We start from the raw sequence: 14,841 nt of genomic DNA on the forward strand, positions 1-14,841 counted from the left end.
AAAGTGCTTCTTTGCTTAGTTTTCCAGAAACAACTATTGTTCAATTTGGTTGATTTGTGTATACTTCTTTGTGTAACTCCATGAATGAGAAAATGCTGGCGAAATGATACAAAAATCTGTTAACGGCAAACCTGTCTGTAAAAAACCTTTTAAAATATAATGTAGATTAAAATGAAACTGGCAAATTCCGTGAATATTAGATTAAATGAGATGTCAGGCTCAGGAGTATGAGAAATACATAGTTTTAGGCAGCCTTTCAATCAATGTAATGTAAGATTCAATAAATTTTTAAAATCTTTCAGTAAGTCACCATGAAATCTTCCCTTTACTATACAGAATAAAAAAAGAGACTTCTCTTTGTTTGAATGTTTGAAGCACATTTAAATTGTATCTCACTAAGACAGGCTCTTATGTATATCTGGAATAAAAGTTATAATGATATTAATTACCTGACATCTCGCATTACTGTGAAAGCATCTGAAGTGGCTGACTCAGAGGAAGGAACAAAGACGTGGTTTGATTTGAGTTATGCAATAGAATGATTTTGAAAGTCAGTCCACTTTGTTAAATAGGTCTTGCTGACCTTATTTTGTTTAATTGTTCCAGGTACGATCCGAGAATGAACACATGGACCAAGCAGGCAGCGATGCTGAGCAGACGCAGCGGGGCCGTGGCTGCTGTGCTGCAGGGTCAGCTGTATGTGATGGGAGGCAATGACGGGGTGATGGCTCTGAACTCAGGTGAGATATATGTTACAAACAAAAGACCAAGTTTGAAATGTCCTAACAACTTAAAATCAGTTGTCTAGAGAGTGATGGGCGAGGAAACAATTGATTAAAAACAACTTTTGTATTTTATGCTCCTAAAATAATTGAATGCTCGCAAGCATGGCATACATAGTGAGTGAGCCCCACTGGAGAGTAACATTCAACCTTTAAAGATCTACAAGAGAGACTATAAAACACATAGATGTGTAAAACACTCCCTGCACCAGATGCCTACTATAAACCACAACACTAGACATATACACTGAAGGGGGTATCTGCAAGAGGGTGACCTAATCACCCTCATGTTCGGTTCTCTACCTTATCCTTATTATTCAGTGTTATAAATTCCAAACCTTAAAACATCTTTAAAATAAGGGTTACAATACTTCAGGATTATTTTTCTTAAAAGGTTACATATTAAACCCTAAATACCATGATTTCCATTACAGACATCAAACTTCAGCCGTCACAAACTGTCAGCCCAAACTGATTCAATCTAAAACCATTTTAAACAGAGTCCAGCAAATCTTAACATAATAGAAACTGTCACTAATTAATGTTAGGCGTTTTTGTTTTGGAAATTTAATAAAAGGATACATTGATTCTTAAACGGTTCTCTCAACTAATTTGTTTAAGTGCTTGCCATTAGAAAACTCAATTAAAAATGCATCTCAAACACTTACTTGAATGAAAGATGTACTTTTATTAATCCCTGTGGGGAAATTTGAGAGTTCTGCATTTGACCCATCCTAGTGTTAGGAGCAGTGGGCTGCCATATGTATGGCGCCCGGGGAGTAGTGTAGGGAACGGTGCCTTGCTCAGGGACATCACGGTAGCACTTGGTCTTTCCCAGGCCAAGCTCCTAACCACTTTGTCACCACCACCCCTATTGAATTGTCTGTTAGTGCTTGTTGAGTGTTTGTGTTGATGTGACTGACACAAATGCTAAAACTTTGAATAAAATAATACAGAAAAGCAGCTTCAAGCCATACCAATAATATATTTATGTGGGAATGTAACCTACCAACAGCCAGCAGTTTTTTGAGCTTGGGAGGCATTTTGTGAATTGACTTGTTCCCACCACTATTTGAAACAAAACATCTCAGTTTAATGTGACAGCTTTCTGACGTGTGGTATGACTTAAGCCATGGATTATGACTGGCTTGACCTTTTATTCTCTGCAAGTAGCCCATATTCACACACACACACACACACACACACACACACACACACACACACACACACACACACACACACACACACACACACACACACACACACACATACACACACACACACACACACACACACACACACACACACACAGCCAAATTCTCAAGCCCCTTCCCTAGCAAAAGATAAATAGGGGTTATGTTTTGCTGCCACTTGTCACTGACTATTTCAGTCTGTGAGAAGTGCACGTACGTGAAATTCCCACAACCATTTTTGGATCCTATCAAACTCATGGTCTTGAGAAATTTGTTGGAAATTAGCCTTATTTGCAAGCCATTTTAAAGAGCCTTTTATATAAAAATAATAGATAGAAAAATATAAACTTACAAGTTTGGTAGCTAGCTTTTTTCGAGACACTTTTTGAGCTCTTTATGTAAACTTAGAATTGCATTCAAACAATGTACCCTCGCCATTTTTGTACATAAATAAAAACAACCCATGTCTGTAAGCTAGTGTTACTCATAGTGTGTGTGCAGACGTGTATTATGTGATATGGCCCCTTATGACTCCTGCTATCCTCTAAATGTCCCCCAGTGGAGCGATACAACCCTGTAGACGGTACCTGGTCGATATGCGCCCACATGCTGAGTCCCAGGGAGAACGCGGGCTGCGCCGTGTACTTGGGACACATCTACGTGGCTGGAGGCAGAGACGAGCTCAACCTGGAGCTCTGCGGAGTGGAGAGGTTTGACCCAGACAGCATGAGGTGGACTCCTGTCAAACGCATGAGGAGCAAGAGGGACAATGTGAGTAATGGATCCCTCAGAGACCGGATCAGGTGTCTGGCCTCCCTTCTGATTTAAGGTCCCATTTATTTTTACATCCAGATGATAAGAACAGACAGAATTGAGGGAGGTAATGTGACTGACAAGACTGCGTAATGGACACAATTCTGAATCTTCAGAAGAAGTTTAGGTTCTCAGTGTATAGAGCCCGGGATAGCCCAAGAGAGAACAAATAATTAAATGGAGGTCACGATTTATTATTTCATTAAAATGTTCCCACGTTTTGGATTATTTGTGCAAATGACATAAGTATACAGAGAGCCAGCACAACAGACCAAACTGTCTCTATGAAGCATGCAGTGATATATATCTGCTTGAAGTACATGCATCCACCGGTAATCATTAGGGTTTCCAATTGACCAACGATAAAGTGGATGGTATCTACCAAGTCAGCATGTTGCCAACGATATAATTCACAAGCTCTTAATATCTTTGTTAACTGAAACGCGCGTAAAATAATAACTTTTCACAGACCTCAAAGACAAGGACTCTTTAGAGTATTTAATATGGATTAAATACTCTAGCAACACTGAATAATGTTATCATACAAAATAGCAGGGTATATAGGCACTCATAGAAAACAACATCTCAAAAGAACCATTTCAAGTCTTGCACAAAATATGGATACAAACAACTTTAGTCAGTCATGTTGGTTTATTATGAGTTTTCCCATTTAAATTCACAAACTTCCAGGGATTTCAAGGACCATAAGGCAGCCATGCTTTTTACTAACAATAATCTCTTGCAAAGCAAGTGTCACCATGTCTTGATAACCCATCCCATGCTAAAGTAAAGCTTAATTAAAGAGTCTCGATCTACAACCAAGGACCAGTGCCTTAAGCTGGTGACGGATGGGCTGAATGACTTGTCCTTTTGCACTGCCAAAAATATTTAATCTGAGAACATTTGTAGACATTTGAAGTTACAAATGACATCTTGTGTGCATTAATTAGTTAATGATTGTTTCAATTTATTATCTCTCTCTTTTGGATCCCACAGTGTAAATGTTTTTGTTTTGTTTTTAGTTTTAGTTTTTCTATACACAAGAACAAAATAAAGGGGGGAACTAAATTGTAATCTTTCCTGGCATGCCATGCAGGTATTATGTTTATTATTATGTTCACCATCTTAGTTTAGCATGTTTTTGTTAATAAATACAAACAAAGACAAAGCCGATAGGAATACAATTAGTGTTGCAGACTCATAAACCAAATATGGATTGATTAACAATTTTGAGCCGTTGATAGCCCCATATAAGAAAAGAATGGCTCACAATTATTACAATTCATCCTTAGAGAGACACAAATGTCTGTTGCATATGTCATGGCAATTCATCCAGTAATTGTTGATGTAAGACAAATGTTGATGTCATTGTGACGATTAAGGAAAAGGCATCACAAAACTCATTGTCTGGGCACCATGAAGGCACAATCATGGCACATGATTTAATTGAAATTGCCGTGAGTTTTTTCTTCAATTTGGAAGCCAAACTCTCCGTGGAACTCAGCAGCCAGCCCCCAACAACAAGGACAGAGAGGAGGCACTCAGTGAACTTTACAACGCCATCAGTGAGCAACAGACAGCACACCCAGACGTCTCCTTCTCATCGCAGCTGGAGACTTCAACCACGCTAACTTAAAAACTGTTCTGCCTAAAATATACCAGCATGTTGATTTTCCAACCAGGTACGGGTGTGGACAGAGGACAGTACTGCTGCACTTCAGGACTGCTTTGATACGACAGACTGGGACATGTTTAAGCAGGCAGCTACCCACAACCATCACATTAACATACAAGAATACACAGAGACAGTCACAGGCTACATCACCAAGTGCATTGATGATGTAACCACCACCAGAGCCATCACCATCCGAGCCAACCAGAAGCCATGGCTGACAGGGGAGGTCCGCACACTGCTCAAGGCCCACGACCCCGCCTTCAGAGCTGGAGACCCAGCTGGGCTGAGAGCAGCCAGGGCTGACCTGTGCCGTGGCATCAGGAAAGCTAAACATCTGTACACCAGGAAAATCACAGGAGCCTGTTGCAGGGTATTAGGACCCTAACGGACTACAAACTACCACCGCAGACCTGTGACAGTCACAACTCCCTGCTCAACAACCTCAACGGCTTCTTTGCACGCTTCGAAACACCTACGTAACAACACCCCCCCCCCCACCGACAACCAGGCTCTGTGTCTGTCCCCAGCCAGTGTGAAGAGCACACTGCTGAGGATTAATACTCGCAAGGCTGCGGGACCTGACAACGTTCCTGGTCGAGTGCTGAGGGACTGCGCAGAGGAGATCACGGATGTCCTCACAGACATCTTTAACACCTCCCTGAGCCAGGCTGTTGTTCCCACGTGCTTCAAGGAAACCACCATAATTTCTGTGCCGAAGAACTCATCTCCAGCCTGCTTCAACGGCTACCGCCCCATCGCACTGACTTCGACCATCATGAATTGCTTCGAAAGGCTGGTCATGAAGCAGATCAAATCCACTCTTCCGCCCTCCCTGTACCCGTTTCAGTTTGCCTACCGAGCTAAACGGTCCACAGAGGATGCAATCACCTCCGCTACACCCAGCCCTCACACACCTGGACACTAAGAACTCCTACGTCAGAATGCTATTCATAGACTTCAGCTCAGCATTCAACACCATCATCCCCCAGCAGCTTGTACGTAAACTTACAGACCTGGGCCTCAGCTCCTCTCTCTACAACTGGTTGCTGGACTTCCTCACAGAGAGACCACAAGCTGTCCGGGTCAACAACAACACATCGAACACACTAACACTGAGCACGGGGCCCCCCAAGGCTGTGTGCTCAGCCCCCTTCTCTTCACCCTGCTGACCCATGACTGCAAACCCAACTACAGCTCCAACCACATTGTGAAGTTCGCTGACGACACTACCGTGATGGGTCTCATCAGCCACAACGATGAGACTAACTACAGGAAGGAAGTGAACCAGCTGGCCCGTTGGTGCCAAAATAACAATCTCTTCCTCAATGTGGGGAAAACAAAAGAGATGGTACTGCTGTGGAGCAGGTGAGCAGCACCAAATTCCTGGGTGTGACCATCACAGACAACCTCACCTGGAACAACAACACCACTGCACTGGCAAAGAAACCCAGCAACGCCTCTACTTCGTCAGGAAGCTCAAGCGAGCAGGATTTTTTTTGTATACCCCTTTTCACTCCCCCTTTTTTTCCTAGGCTCTTATCTTTTTATGTTATGTGTTCTTGTTTACATTTGTACTGTGGGACTGCCAGAAACGGTATTTCAATTTTCTATATGCATAACACGTGGACATTTTGACAATAAAGTGGACTTTGACTTTTGACTTTGACACAACTCATTGTCTGGGCACCATGAAGGCACATGATTTAGCTGAAATTGATCTAGAGGAGAATTCATTGAGAAGTCAAGGGATCACCAAAATGTCATTGCAATTCATTTATCAGTTGTTGGTGGGTTGATCATTTTTGTATGTATTGTACGCTAAAAACATTTAATTAATATTGTTACAAGAGTATATCTTTAAGAAACCCATTTGTTTATTTTTGGTTTGCAATATTGAAAACAAAATCATAAAACATATCAAATCTATTCAATTACAACTCATTTTTTGAAGTCATGTCGTACTAACTCTTCTGTTATGTGCCTCAGATGTCCCTTGTAGTGTTCAATGGAGCCTTGATGGCTGTTGGAGGTTCTGATGGTGTCATCAATCTGAAAACAATAGAAGTGTACTGTCATGTAACCAACACATGGAGGTAAGAGGGAAATCATTGTTGGGACATCCTTTGGACTGTTTAATGCTAACTGCTGGGAATTTTTTTAATCGAGCTACCGAGCCATTACTCATTATTCCAATAATGTCATTTTTAAATTCCATGTTTTCTTTGTGTGCTTTACAGGGATAATCGCATCCTAAATACAGTTTTAATTACAGTAATATACAATATACAGCCCCGGAAAAAATTAAAAGACCACTTCAGCATTATCAGTTTCTCTTGTTTTATTTTTTATAGGAATACAATTTTAATGTTTTTTTATTGTATTCTGTAAACTACTGGCAATTTTTCTCTGTTTTGGAATTCAACACACACTGGAATGGCTGCCATACATGTAGAGATAAAGATTTAAGAAACAATTGGAGTGGTTTCTTAATTTTTCCATGGCTGTATGTATGTACCTAGACAAACAGTCAATATTTTTAGCATTAGGTTCACATTTGTTGTTTTTTATTTTTATTTTCAGCATAGCAGCCATAAAATACTGGCTATACAATACATAACTTAATACAATGTGATTGGCATGAAAACATTAAGGGGCAAAAACCATGTCACAAGTAAAGGATAGGTTGTATGATGTGTATATGTGAGTATAGCAAAACTGGGTTGTGTTTTTTTGTTTTTTTTATAGGAATGAATAATGTAATGAGTTTCCCTGATAAATTGTATTTTAACAAAATAATGGTAGGTATAATTGGATAATATTCAGTAGATAGGATCAATTCAAAAGGCACAGCGTAGTGCTGTAAAAGTGATAAAAAGGTTGACTGACTTTGGTCAAAGTCATGTAAGACAATAACTAAAAGTGTGAATAATGAAGAAGAGAATAGAGAATAGTCCAATCATCCAAACTAATTTCTGCTATTCATAAAATGTAACACTAATTAATATTATAGAGATGTTCTTGCAATTATGAAACAATTGTCAGGAAATGTCAAGCGTTGGACAAAAATACTAGATATCCAGAGTCTGCTGCTTACAGCCAGATAAATAAGTCACTTTGTGATTCATGCACCAAGCTCATGTAAGGCTCCTATATCTAATATATGCCTTCAGGCTGCTTACTGAATCTGAGTGCTTCAATGTCTCAATGTTTTCCTCTCCATCTGTTTTTAGACACTTTGGAAGCATGAAGAGCAAGCATCCAGGAGGCAGAGTGGCTGTGCTGTGCTGAGACTCGACAATGCTCATATTATATGAACAGGACAAAGGTGTTAGAGAGAAATAGCCTAATGGATGTACGCCCAGCTCCAGGGATACATTGTGAAATGGTTTAAGTAAGGCTGCATACTGACTGCATAATTGAAGAGTTCACTACAAAATTAAACGTTGCTGCATTACCCAAAGCTGGCAGCTGCTGGTACAAAATGACTACACGTAATAAATTAGTGGACATTATAGGCTAGGACATTTTCATTAAAGTTATGGGTCTTTTTAACAAACAGACCTTTTTTTGGGACAGGTGAATCAGCGGCAAATAAGTTTCAGGTGTTATATGTATTTGTCAAAAAGATTTCATTGGAAAAAGATTGCATTCAATATCCCCATATTAATAGCCAGACCAGCACTGGATATGTTTTATATATCAGCAAATTCCTTAGTCTTGTAATTTAAAAAATGTCAGAGTGCAATGTTAAGTGTCATAGTTTTAAATAATCACTGATGATTCAGAAAATAATGAGCCACTTGTATATATAGTTATTTGCATGTAAGAAAGTAACATGTATGAGCCAAAAAGATGGAGTTGAAAAAATGCAGGTGTTGGGTTAAAGCAGGATTCAAGCGGCAAGAAACACAATGTTTTGAGCATTGAGTATTTTAGTCAATTTCAGCCTTGATGTTTTGTAGAGGGATGTTTTGAAGGTGAAAAACTCAGTTGGCTCTTGAAAGTGGAGAAAGAATACTGAATATTTTAGTAATATTGATTGGTAAAGCGGCATAATGATACAGAGTAATGATTTGTTTTATATGTTCTGAGCCTTTTGGAATTGCTACAAACATTTTTCTGCGTTTGAAATGTAGATGTTAATCATATTTTGTATGTACACCAGCATCTGGGAATATCTGTGCTGCGATCATATTTTTCAATAACCCCTTCAGCATCGACTGTAAACATGTATTACTTTGTCATATTTCATCATTAAGCTTGTGTAAACATTTACAATAAGGCACTGCAGCCAAAATGGGTACAAAAATGGGCTGGATCAAGTTGTGGAAAAAGGAATCTGAGGGAATCAAGATCCTGAGTGAGATAAACGAATGAGTGAGATCTGTCTGTTGGCATGGGAAAGCATAAGTGGCTGTGTGGGCTTTGAAATGATGACGCTCAGAGCTCTTTCCCCTGGAGAATAATGGGCTGAAATGTGGAGAGGCTGAGCACAAGAAACGCGCACAGAGCGACGCAGCTTTTCCGGAGAGACACACAACCCAGCGGTGTCTCCCTATAGTCACTTGGCGCACACAGAATGAATATTTTTTTCAATATGAGGGGGACGATTGTGAGACAAATAGCAGAGGACAGAGCTCTTTCAGGTATGTTTTAAACAGATGAAGCATAACAGATGTTGCCTATAAGTGATTGTTGATTACTAGAAGTTACCTGGACTTTGTGTATATCCTCTATTATTGATGTTGAATATATCAAGAATAATCAATAAATAATACGTTATTTTGGGGGCTGTAGAGGTCTAATTCCAATGTAATATTTTGGCTACATGTACACAGGCAAGTTAATGGCTGGATAAGATATTTGTACTTGTGTCTGTTGAATGATATGTAACTGTTATATAGTATTCACAAGTACATGCAGTACAGTTGCACTTTCAACCTCTTACCACCAGATGACTCTGACTGAAGAAGACACACACACACACACACACACACACACACACACACACACACACACACACACACACACACACACACACACACACACACACACACACACACACACACACACACACACACACACACACACTTTAAATGATTACAATGCAATAAGCAATAAAAAAAAAAGCCACAGTCTTGCATCTCCACAACAACGACAAGGTGATTTTATCTATCAAATGGGCAATGGCAAAACATGACGATGCACAATTATAATATCTATTCTTCGGTTTATTCATTTCACTACAAGCATTTTAATGGGAAGTTTTCTGTTAGCATCACAAATCAGTTTCCACAGAATAAACCTAGCCTACTCGAGTAGATGGAGAGGCACGAGTGAACGACTTAGCACCCTTAGTGCAGCTCTGTCCTGGAGAGGAAGGGATGCTGATGCTGACAGGGTAGCATGGAGAACAGCAGGGAGTACAGCGTTCCCTTATATTCAGCGCACTAGCCAATGTTATAAGGCAGCAAGACAGCGACGGAGAAAGCCATAGATGAGGTACTTAGCCTACTGTGATTTTAAGAGACGTTACAGCGGCTGAAAAAGGTTACACGGGATTTGCGAGCTAATAAAGAGAAGTCACGTGGAAAGGCAGGTTTATAGTCAACAGAATTGCACTAAAAATAACAGTTTGTCCTCCTTCCGCCAAGCAATGTAGTTCGTCAACCCTAGGAGAAAAAAAAAGTTGTTGCTAAGCGACAATGAAGTCTCTCAGTGATGACGGATTTGCAAATGCGCATTGATATTTAAATTAACTGTCAGGTGTGCAATTAATTACTACTGTTTCAAAGGCGTGTCGGCCAATCAGCAGCGAGGACCGGGACTTGTTTTTTTTTCTCTTAAACCAAAATAAACCAGCATAGTCAGCTAAGTGCCGATAGAAAGCTAGCTTGTTGATGTTTTTGTCGCCAAGAGGACCTACAGTGGATCGATCTGATTTGACTGAACACTTAAGCCTGCTCCAGTGGACTCTTGTCTGCCCTCTGACTGCTGGAGTCGACTTCCCTCCCTTTGTAATTACCATTTTCAACGATGCCAGAACTCTCACAGGGGCGCCTTGGTGGGAAACATCCTCTGTCACACAGGCGATGCTGCATGAGTGGTGTAGGGAGGTTATCTAAACCAAACACATGTTTACGATGATGGGACCTCGGGCACACACGGAAACGCAGCCAGGTAAACCAACTTAGCAAGAAGTTAACCCATGTATCTTAGCCTTTGTTCCTTCAGGAAGCCTGACTTTACTCAAAGTGACTTCTAAGTTTACTTAGCTTTGGTGTATTTGTGTTATTTAGTTTTTATGCAATAACATTTCCATTCAAGCTGTTGTAATGGGAAATGGTATGTAGTACTCTTTTGTAAATTCGTACTGACTTAATAGTGTGTAAGTTTAATTTAACCCTTTAGCTTCATTAGTTTTAAAGCTTTCCTAAACAGTAGGATGTTATAGCCTACGCTTTAGTGTAGTGCTGTTGATTGAAACCCCTTTGCTAATGCTGGACTTTAATGTAGATGTTTTTGGTTGATCAGCTGTGTGAAGTTGCTTTAAAGTATGCCTGTTTTACACATGGAGGTTGTTGTGTGGGCTTTAAGTAGGCTAGTCACCAACAAACTTATCTTTGAATAGTAACACTATGATTCAAAGACGAACCTCTGTCCAAAAGAATGAATTTATTTTTGTATAATCCTAGGGTACATTTTTCAGATGAACACTTTGACCGTGAGATCATAATGTATCGATATGTATGATGTTCATTGCTTTATACTGTCATATACAGTAAGTAGGACATCTACCATGGGCTTACTGCAATACATATTTATGAAGGAGGCTGCAGATTTCCCCAGACTTTATATTCTAGATTTGCTCACACTGGACATTGTTAATTTAGAGACACATTTTATACATTACTCACCCTGCATGTTTATATCCCCATGTTTCCTCTGCTTTCTTTCTTATAAGTTTGCAGTTTCCTCTTCATTAAGGGGAGACATTCTCTTACTGGGAGCAATTCTCCTCCCTATGGCACTGGTCACTTTGCCTCATCCATTAAGTCATCCTTCAGAGGTTTTTAAGTGGAAAATACTTTTTTTGATGGACTTGCAGACATCAAGTCTTTTTTTAAATAATTCTTGGCATCTGGCTAATCCAAACCTCTCCTTTCCCCTCAATGAAAGTCAACATTGAGGACAATGGGTTCATTATACTTCTGGGATGACCCTGTTTATTTCCTGTTTTCCTCTCTTATGTTTTCCTTTTCCAAACAGGACTTTATTTGCCTCTCTTTCCTCTGTCTACGCTTCTGAGGGTTTCTGCTTTTACTGCTTAATCACGGGAGAGCATGTGTCTGGATGCTGTTTGCCCACTCAAGTCTGCCCACACTGTAATATGATGACCACACACACACACACACACACACACACACACACACACACACACACACACACACACACACACACACACACACACACACACACACACACACACACACACACACATACACACACACATCTCAACAGAAGACTAGACCAATACATCATTTGATTGGACATTTTGAAGCATCGAAAAAATAATCTTAACATTGACTCACTCAAGTAGAAACATATAGTGTACACATGAATGAGCCCCTCATGTTCAGCCAGATTGAAAATGCATTCTTGTACATACATTGTAGGTGTTTTAGAAATGGCAGTGTTATATTTTTATTTATTTTTCTCTCCTTGTGTTGTTTCACAGGCAGAACATTGCAAAAAACCACTTTGATAAGGCAATTCTTCCTCACCATGGTTGCACACGTAATACCTATACTATTATATACAGCGCAGAACGCTGCCAAAGCTGTTTTTGTGAAAAATTATGAGTCTTATCAATTTTGTAATGAATTCCGCTCCAGAATTGACTTGATCGGTCCTTGGCTCATGCTTAGCCCTTGCACAACGTTTTAAAGAACATCGGGACAGGAGTTTTTCTGTAATCCTTCTGAGAAAAAGACAAATAATCAATCAAACTGAACTGAAAACATAACCTTAATTTTGGGGAGAATAACCCACCTTAAATGTTACTTACAAAATACACAACATCGCTCTTCTGGCATGAGTCAGACGGGGAACACATTAACATTTAACTGTACAGTTAAAGAGTGTTACTGTAATTTCCCTGCCTTTAAAGAGCAGCACATTTCAGAGACCTTGCTGAAGTCTGGGGAGTGTTAAGCTGCGACACAGCCAGTGAATGTAATCGTGTCCCATCCTTGCTAAGTACGAAGATGCTGAATTTTTAATATGTGTGTTTAACTCTCACACTGTTCCTCCTTCTCCCTTTCTCTTGTCCGTCAATCACAAGAGGCAGCCATGAACCCACCACGCCGGTCATCAAGCCCGCCACGGCGTTCATCAAGCCCGCCACGCCGGTCATCAAGCCCTCCACGCCGGTCAGCAAGCCCTCCACGGAGACCATCAAGTTCTCCTGATGACAGGTATTCTACAGATACATGTAATCCCCCTGTGTGTGACACTGTAAGAACACACACAAACCACTGGGTAGAAACCTTTGTATGCATTACACACATACGCATGCTGTCATCCATCATGAAGACAGTTTGTCTTTTCGAATTTATCTCATAATCTGTGGTCCACTCTGATGGTGACAAACAGTAGGTTTTTCTTTTTGAATTATGCGCTTGTATATGTCCTTTTTTATTTCGTTAAATAAAACACGGCACAGTAATGTGAAGTCCCGTGGTTTCATGCATGACTTGTTTCCACTCAGAGAATCAATTCCACATTCAGCATTTTTTCTTCTTAAACCGTCTGTCACATTGAATTTAGGTTTAAGCTGTTTTCTCGACTTTGCTTGATACTGTTGACCGAAAACAGTTTACGAGTTCTGCTACAATCTTCAGTCAAGTGTATATATGCATGCCATGTTCACTTAAAATCTGTATTCATGGGACAGTTAAATGGGCATCTTTTTTTCTTCTGCTCAGATTTTTTTTGTCCAAGATGAATAAAGCAAAGGCTTTCAGTCCCACATAAAGTCGCCGGACATTGATTTTTGTGATTTCAAACAGTGCGTTGTTACTCATTATACAGCCCAGCCTAAAGACTTCCAACATTTAACCTTCCTCCCAGTAATTCCCTTTTATTTATCTTTATAAACAAACAGTCTCAGGTTTCTTATTTTAAGACATCTTGGAAAACTGTGCAGAAAATATCAACATTGCAATGTAACATGTTGTTAACAGATTCAGCCATCGTTCTCCCCCCCTGCAGGCCCTCCACTGAGACCGTGCAGATGAACAACAGCAGCAACTCCGGCGTGATTCTGGACATCTCGGCTCTCAAGATGGCGGAAGTGGACACGGAGGTGCCTCCTCTTCCACCTCGCTATCGCTTCAGGGACTTACTGCTGGGGGACCAGACATTTCAGAACGATGACAGGTAGCATTAAAAACACTTGTACTATGGTATATGAGAGACTGCTTTGGGTCGACTGTGGGTGTGTGTGCATACAACTTATTTATGTTTTCAATTGTTTATTATATTCCACTATAGAGTGATGCAGGGATGACGTATTTTTGTAGGCCGACTCAGAAGTAAGCTGCGCATGGGTTCCCTCGACAAAAAACAATGCGATTTCTACAGAGGGTTATGGAGTATTGTAAAAAATAAGATCTGTGGAAAACAAACCTGTTGGATAAATGCACGTTTTGTTCAGCCGGATAATCTCCACGTCTACCCTACTTGTATCATTTTCTAATCATAAATCTAATCGCCAGAAGCAAAATGCTAACGATATGCTATAAAGGAACTACACAGGAGTAGAGCAGGGTCGCATGACTTCAACGTCACGCCAACTTCAGATCGTTTCAACTGACTTTCGCGCTTGCATATTTTAACAAAGCTTTTCCTTTTAGCCACACTGAGTTTAACTAAAAGTCATGGCTCTAGAACAGGGGCAAACAAACTTGGCGGGAGTGTTTACGTTTTCGGCGTAATGACGTACAAAGTCCTCGACAACTTCTGTAGTCCTATTCAGCCACTTGTTAACAACCATCGTTTTTCTGACACGTAAACTCTTCAAAAATCACCACTGGGGGGGGGGTCACTGCTGATGTCTTTAATGCCGTAGAACAAAACATGTTCCGTCTCTTAAATTTGTGTCAACCACAGACCTTATTTCAAACTATTTTCCAAAACTCTATGGAGAAATCCCATTGACTCTGAGACGAGAGAACCGGAAGTGGTAAAATGCTAACTCACTTCCAGGTTTCAGGACTCGTTCTTGCACCACTCTATTCCCTGCGTGTTATTATTCCACACTGCTGTAACCGCGTTTCCTTGAGCAGCTGCCTCATCTACTTCTACCTTGGTTAGT

The 14,841-nt window shown here is 40.3% G+C and overlaps 2 protein-coding genes across 2 annotated transcripts in view; both read left to right on the forward strand.

The window, feature by feature from the left end:
* Window positions 1–504: 504 nt before the first annotated feature.
* On the forward strand, window positions 505–7,751 carry si:ch73-29c22.1 (kelch-like protein 20). The gene is made up of 4 exons (XM_063896796.1): window positions 505–740; window positions 2,535–2,746; window positions 6,450–6,556; window positions 7,694–7,751. The coding sequence occupies exons 1-4, from the start codon at window positions 620–622 to the stop codon at window positions 7,749–7,751; spliced, it is 498 nt and encodes a 165-aa protein (XP_063752866.1). The 5' UTR covers window positions 505–619.
* An 889-nt stretch (window positions 7,752–8,640) lies between these two features.
* The window catches only part of kcnt1b (potassium sodium-activated channel subfamily T member 1b), a 69,492-nt gene continuing 63,291 nt past the window's right edge, over window positions 8,641–14,841 (forward strand). Inside the window, 3 exon segments of the mRNA XM_063898050.1 lie at window positions 8,641–9,109; window positions 12,808–12,940; window positions 13,737–13,904. Coding sequence (XP_063754120.1) covers window positions 9,043–9,109; window positions 12,808–12,940; window positions 13,737–13,904 — 368 coding nt within the window. The 5' untranslated portion in view covers window positions 8,641–9,042.

The sequence above is a fragment of the Eleginops maclovinus genome, chromosome 12, assembly GCF_036324505.1.
Source record: "Eleginops maclovinus isolate JMC-PN-2008 ecotype Puerto Natales chromosome 12, JC_Emac_rtc_rv5, whole genome shotgun sequence".
NCBI lineage: Eukaryota > Metazoa > Chordata > Actinopteri > Perciformes > Eleginopidae > Eleginops > Eleginops maclovinus.

What these genes read in the sequence shown, in the direction of transcription:
- si:ch73-29c22.1 (XM_063896796.1), top strand. Translation starts at nt 620, where the DNA reads ATGAACACATGGACCAAGCAGGCAGCGATGCTGAGCAGACGCAGCGGG. An exon ending in TGAGGAGCAAGAGGGACAAT is followed by an intron (nt 2,747 to 6,449) that starts GTGAGTAATGGA and finishes TATGTGCCTCAG; the next exon opens with ATGTCCCTTGTAGTGTTCAA. An exon ending in CATGTAACCAACACATGGAG is followed by an intron (nt 6,557 to 7,693) that starts GTAAGAGGGAAA and finishes ATCTGTTTTTAG; the next exon opens with ACACTTTGGAAGCATGAAGA.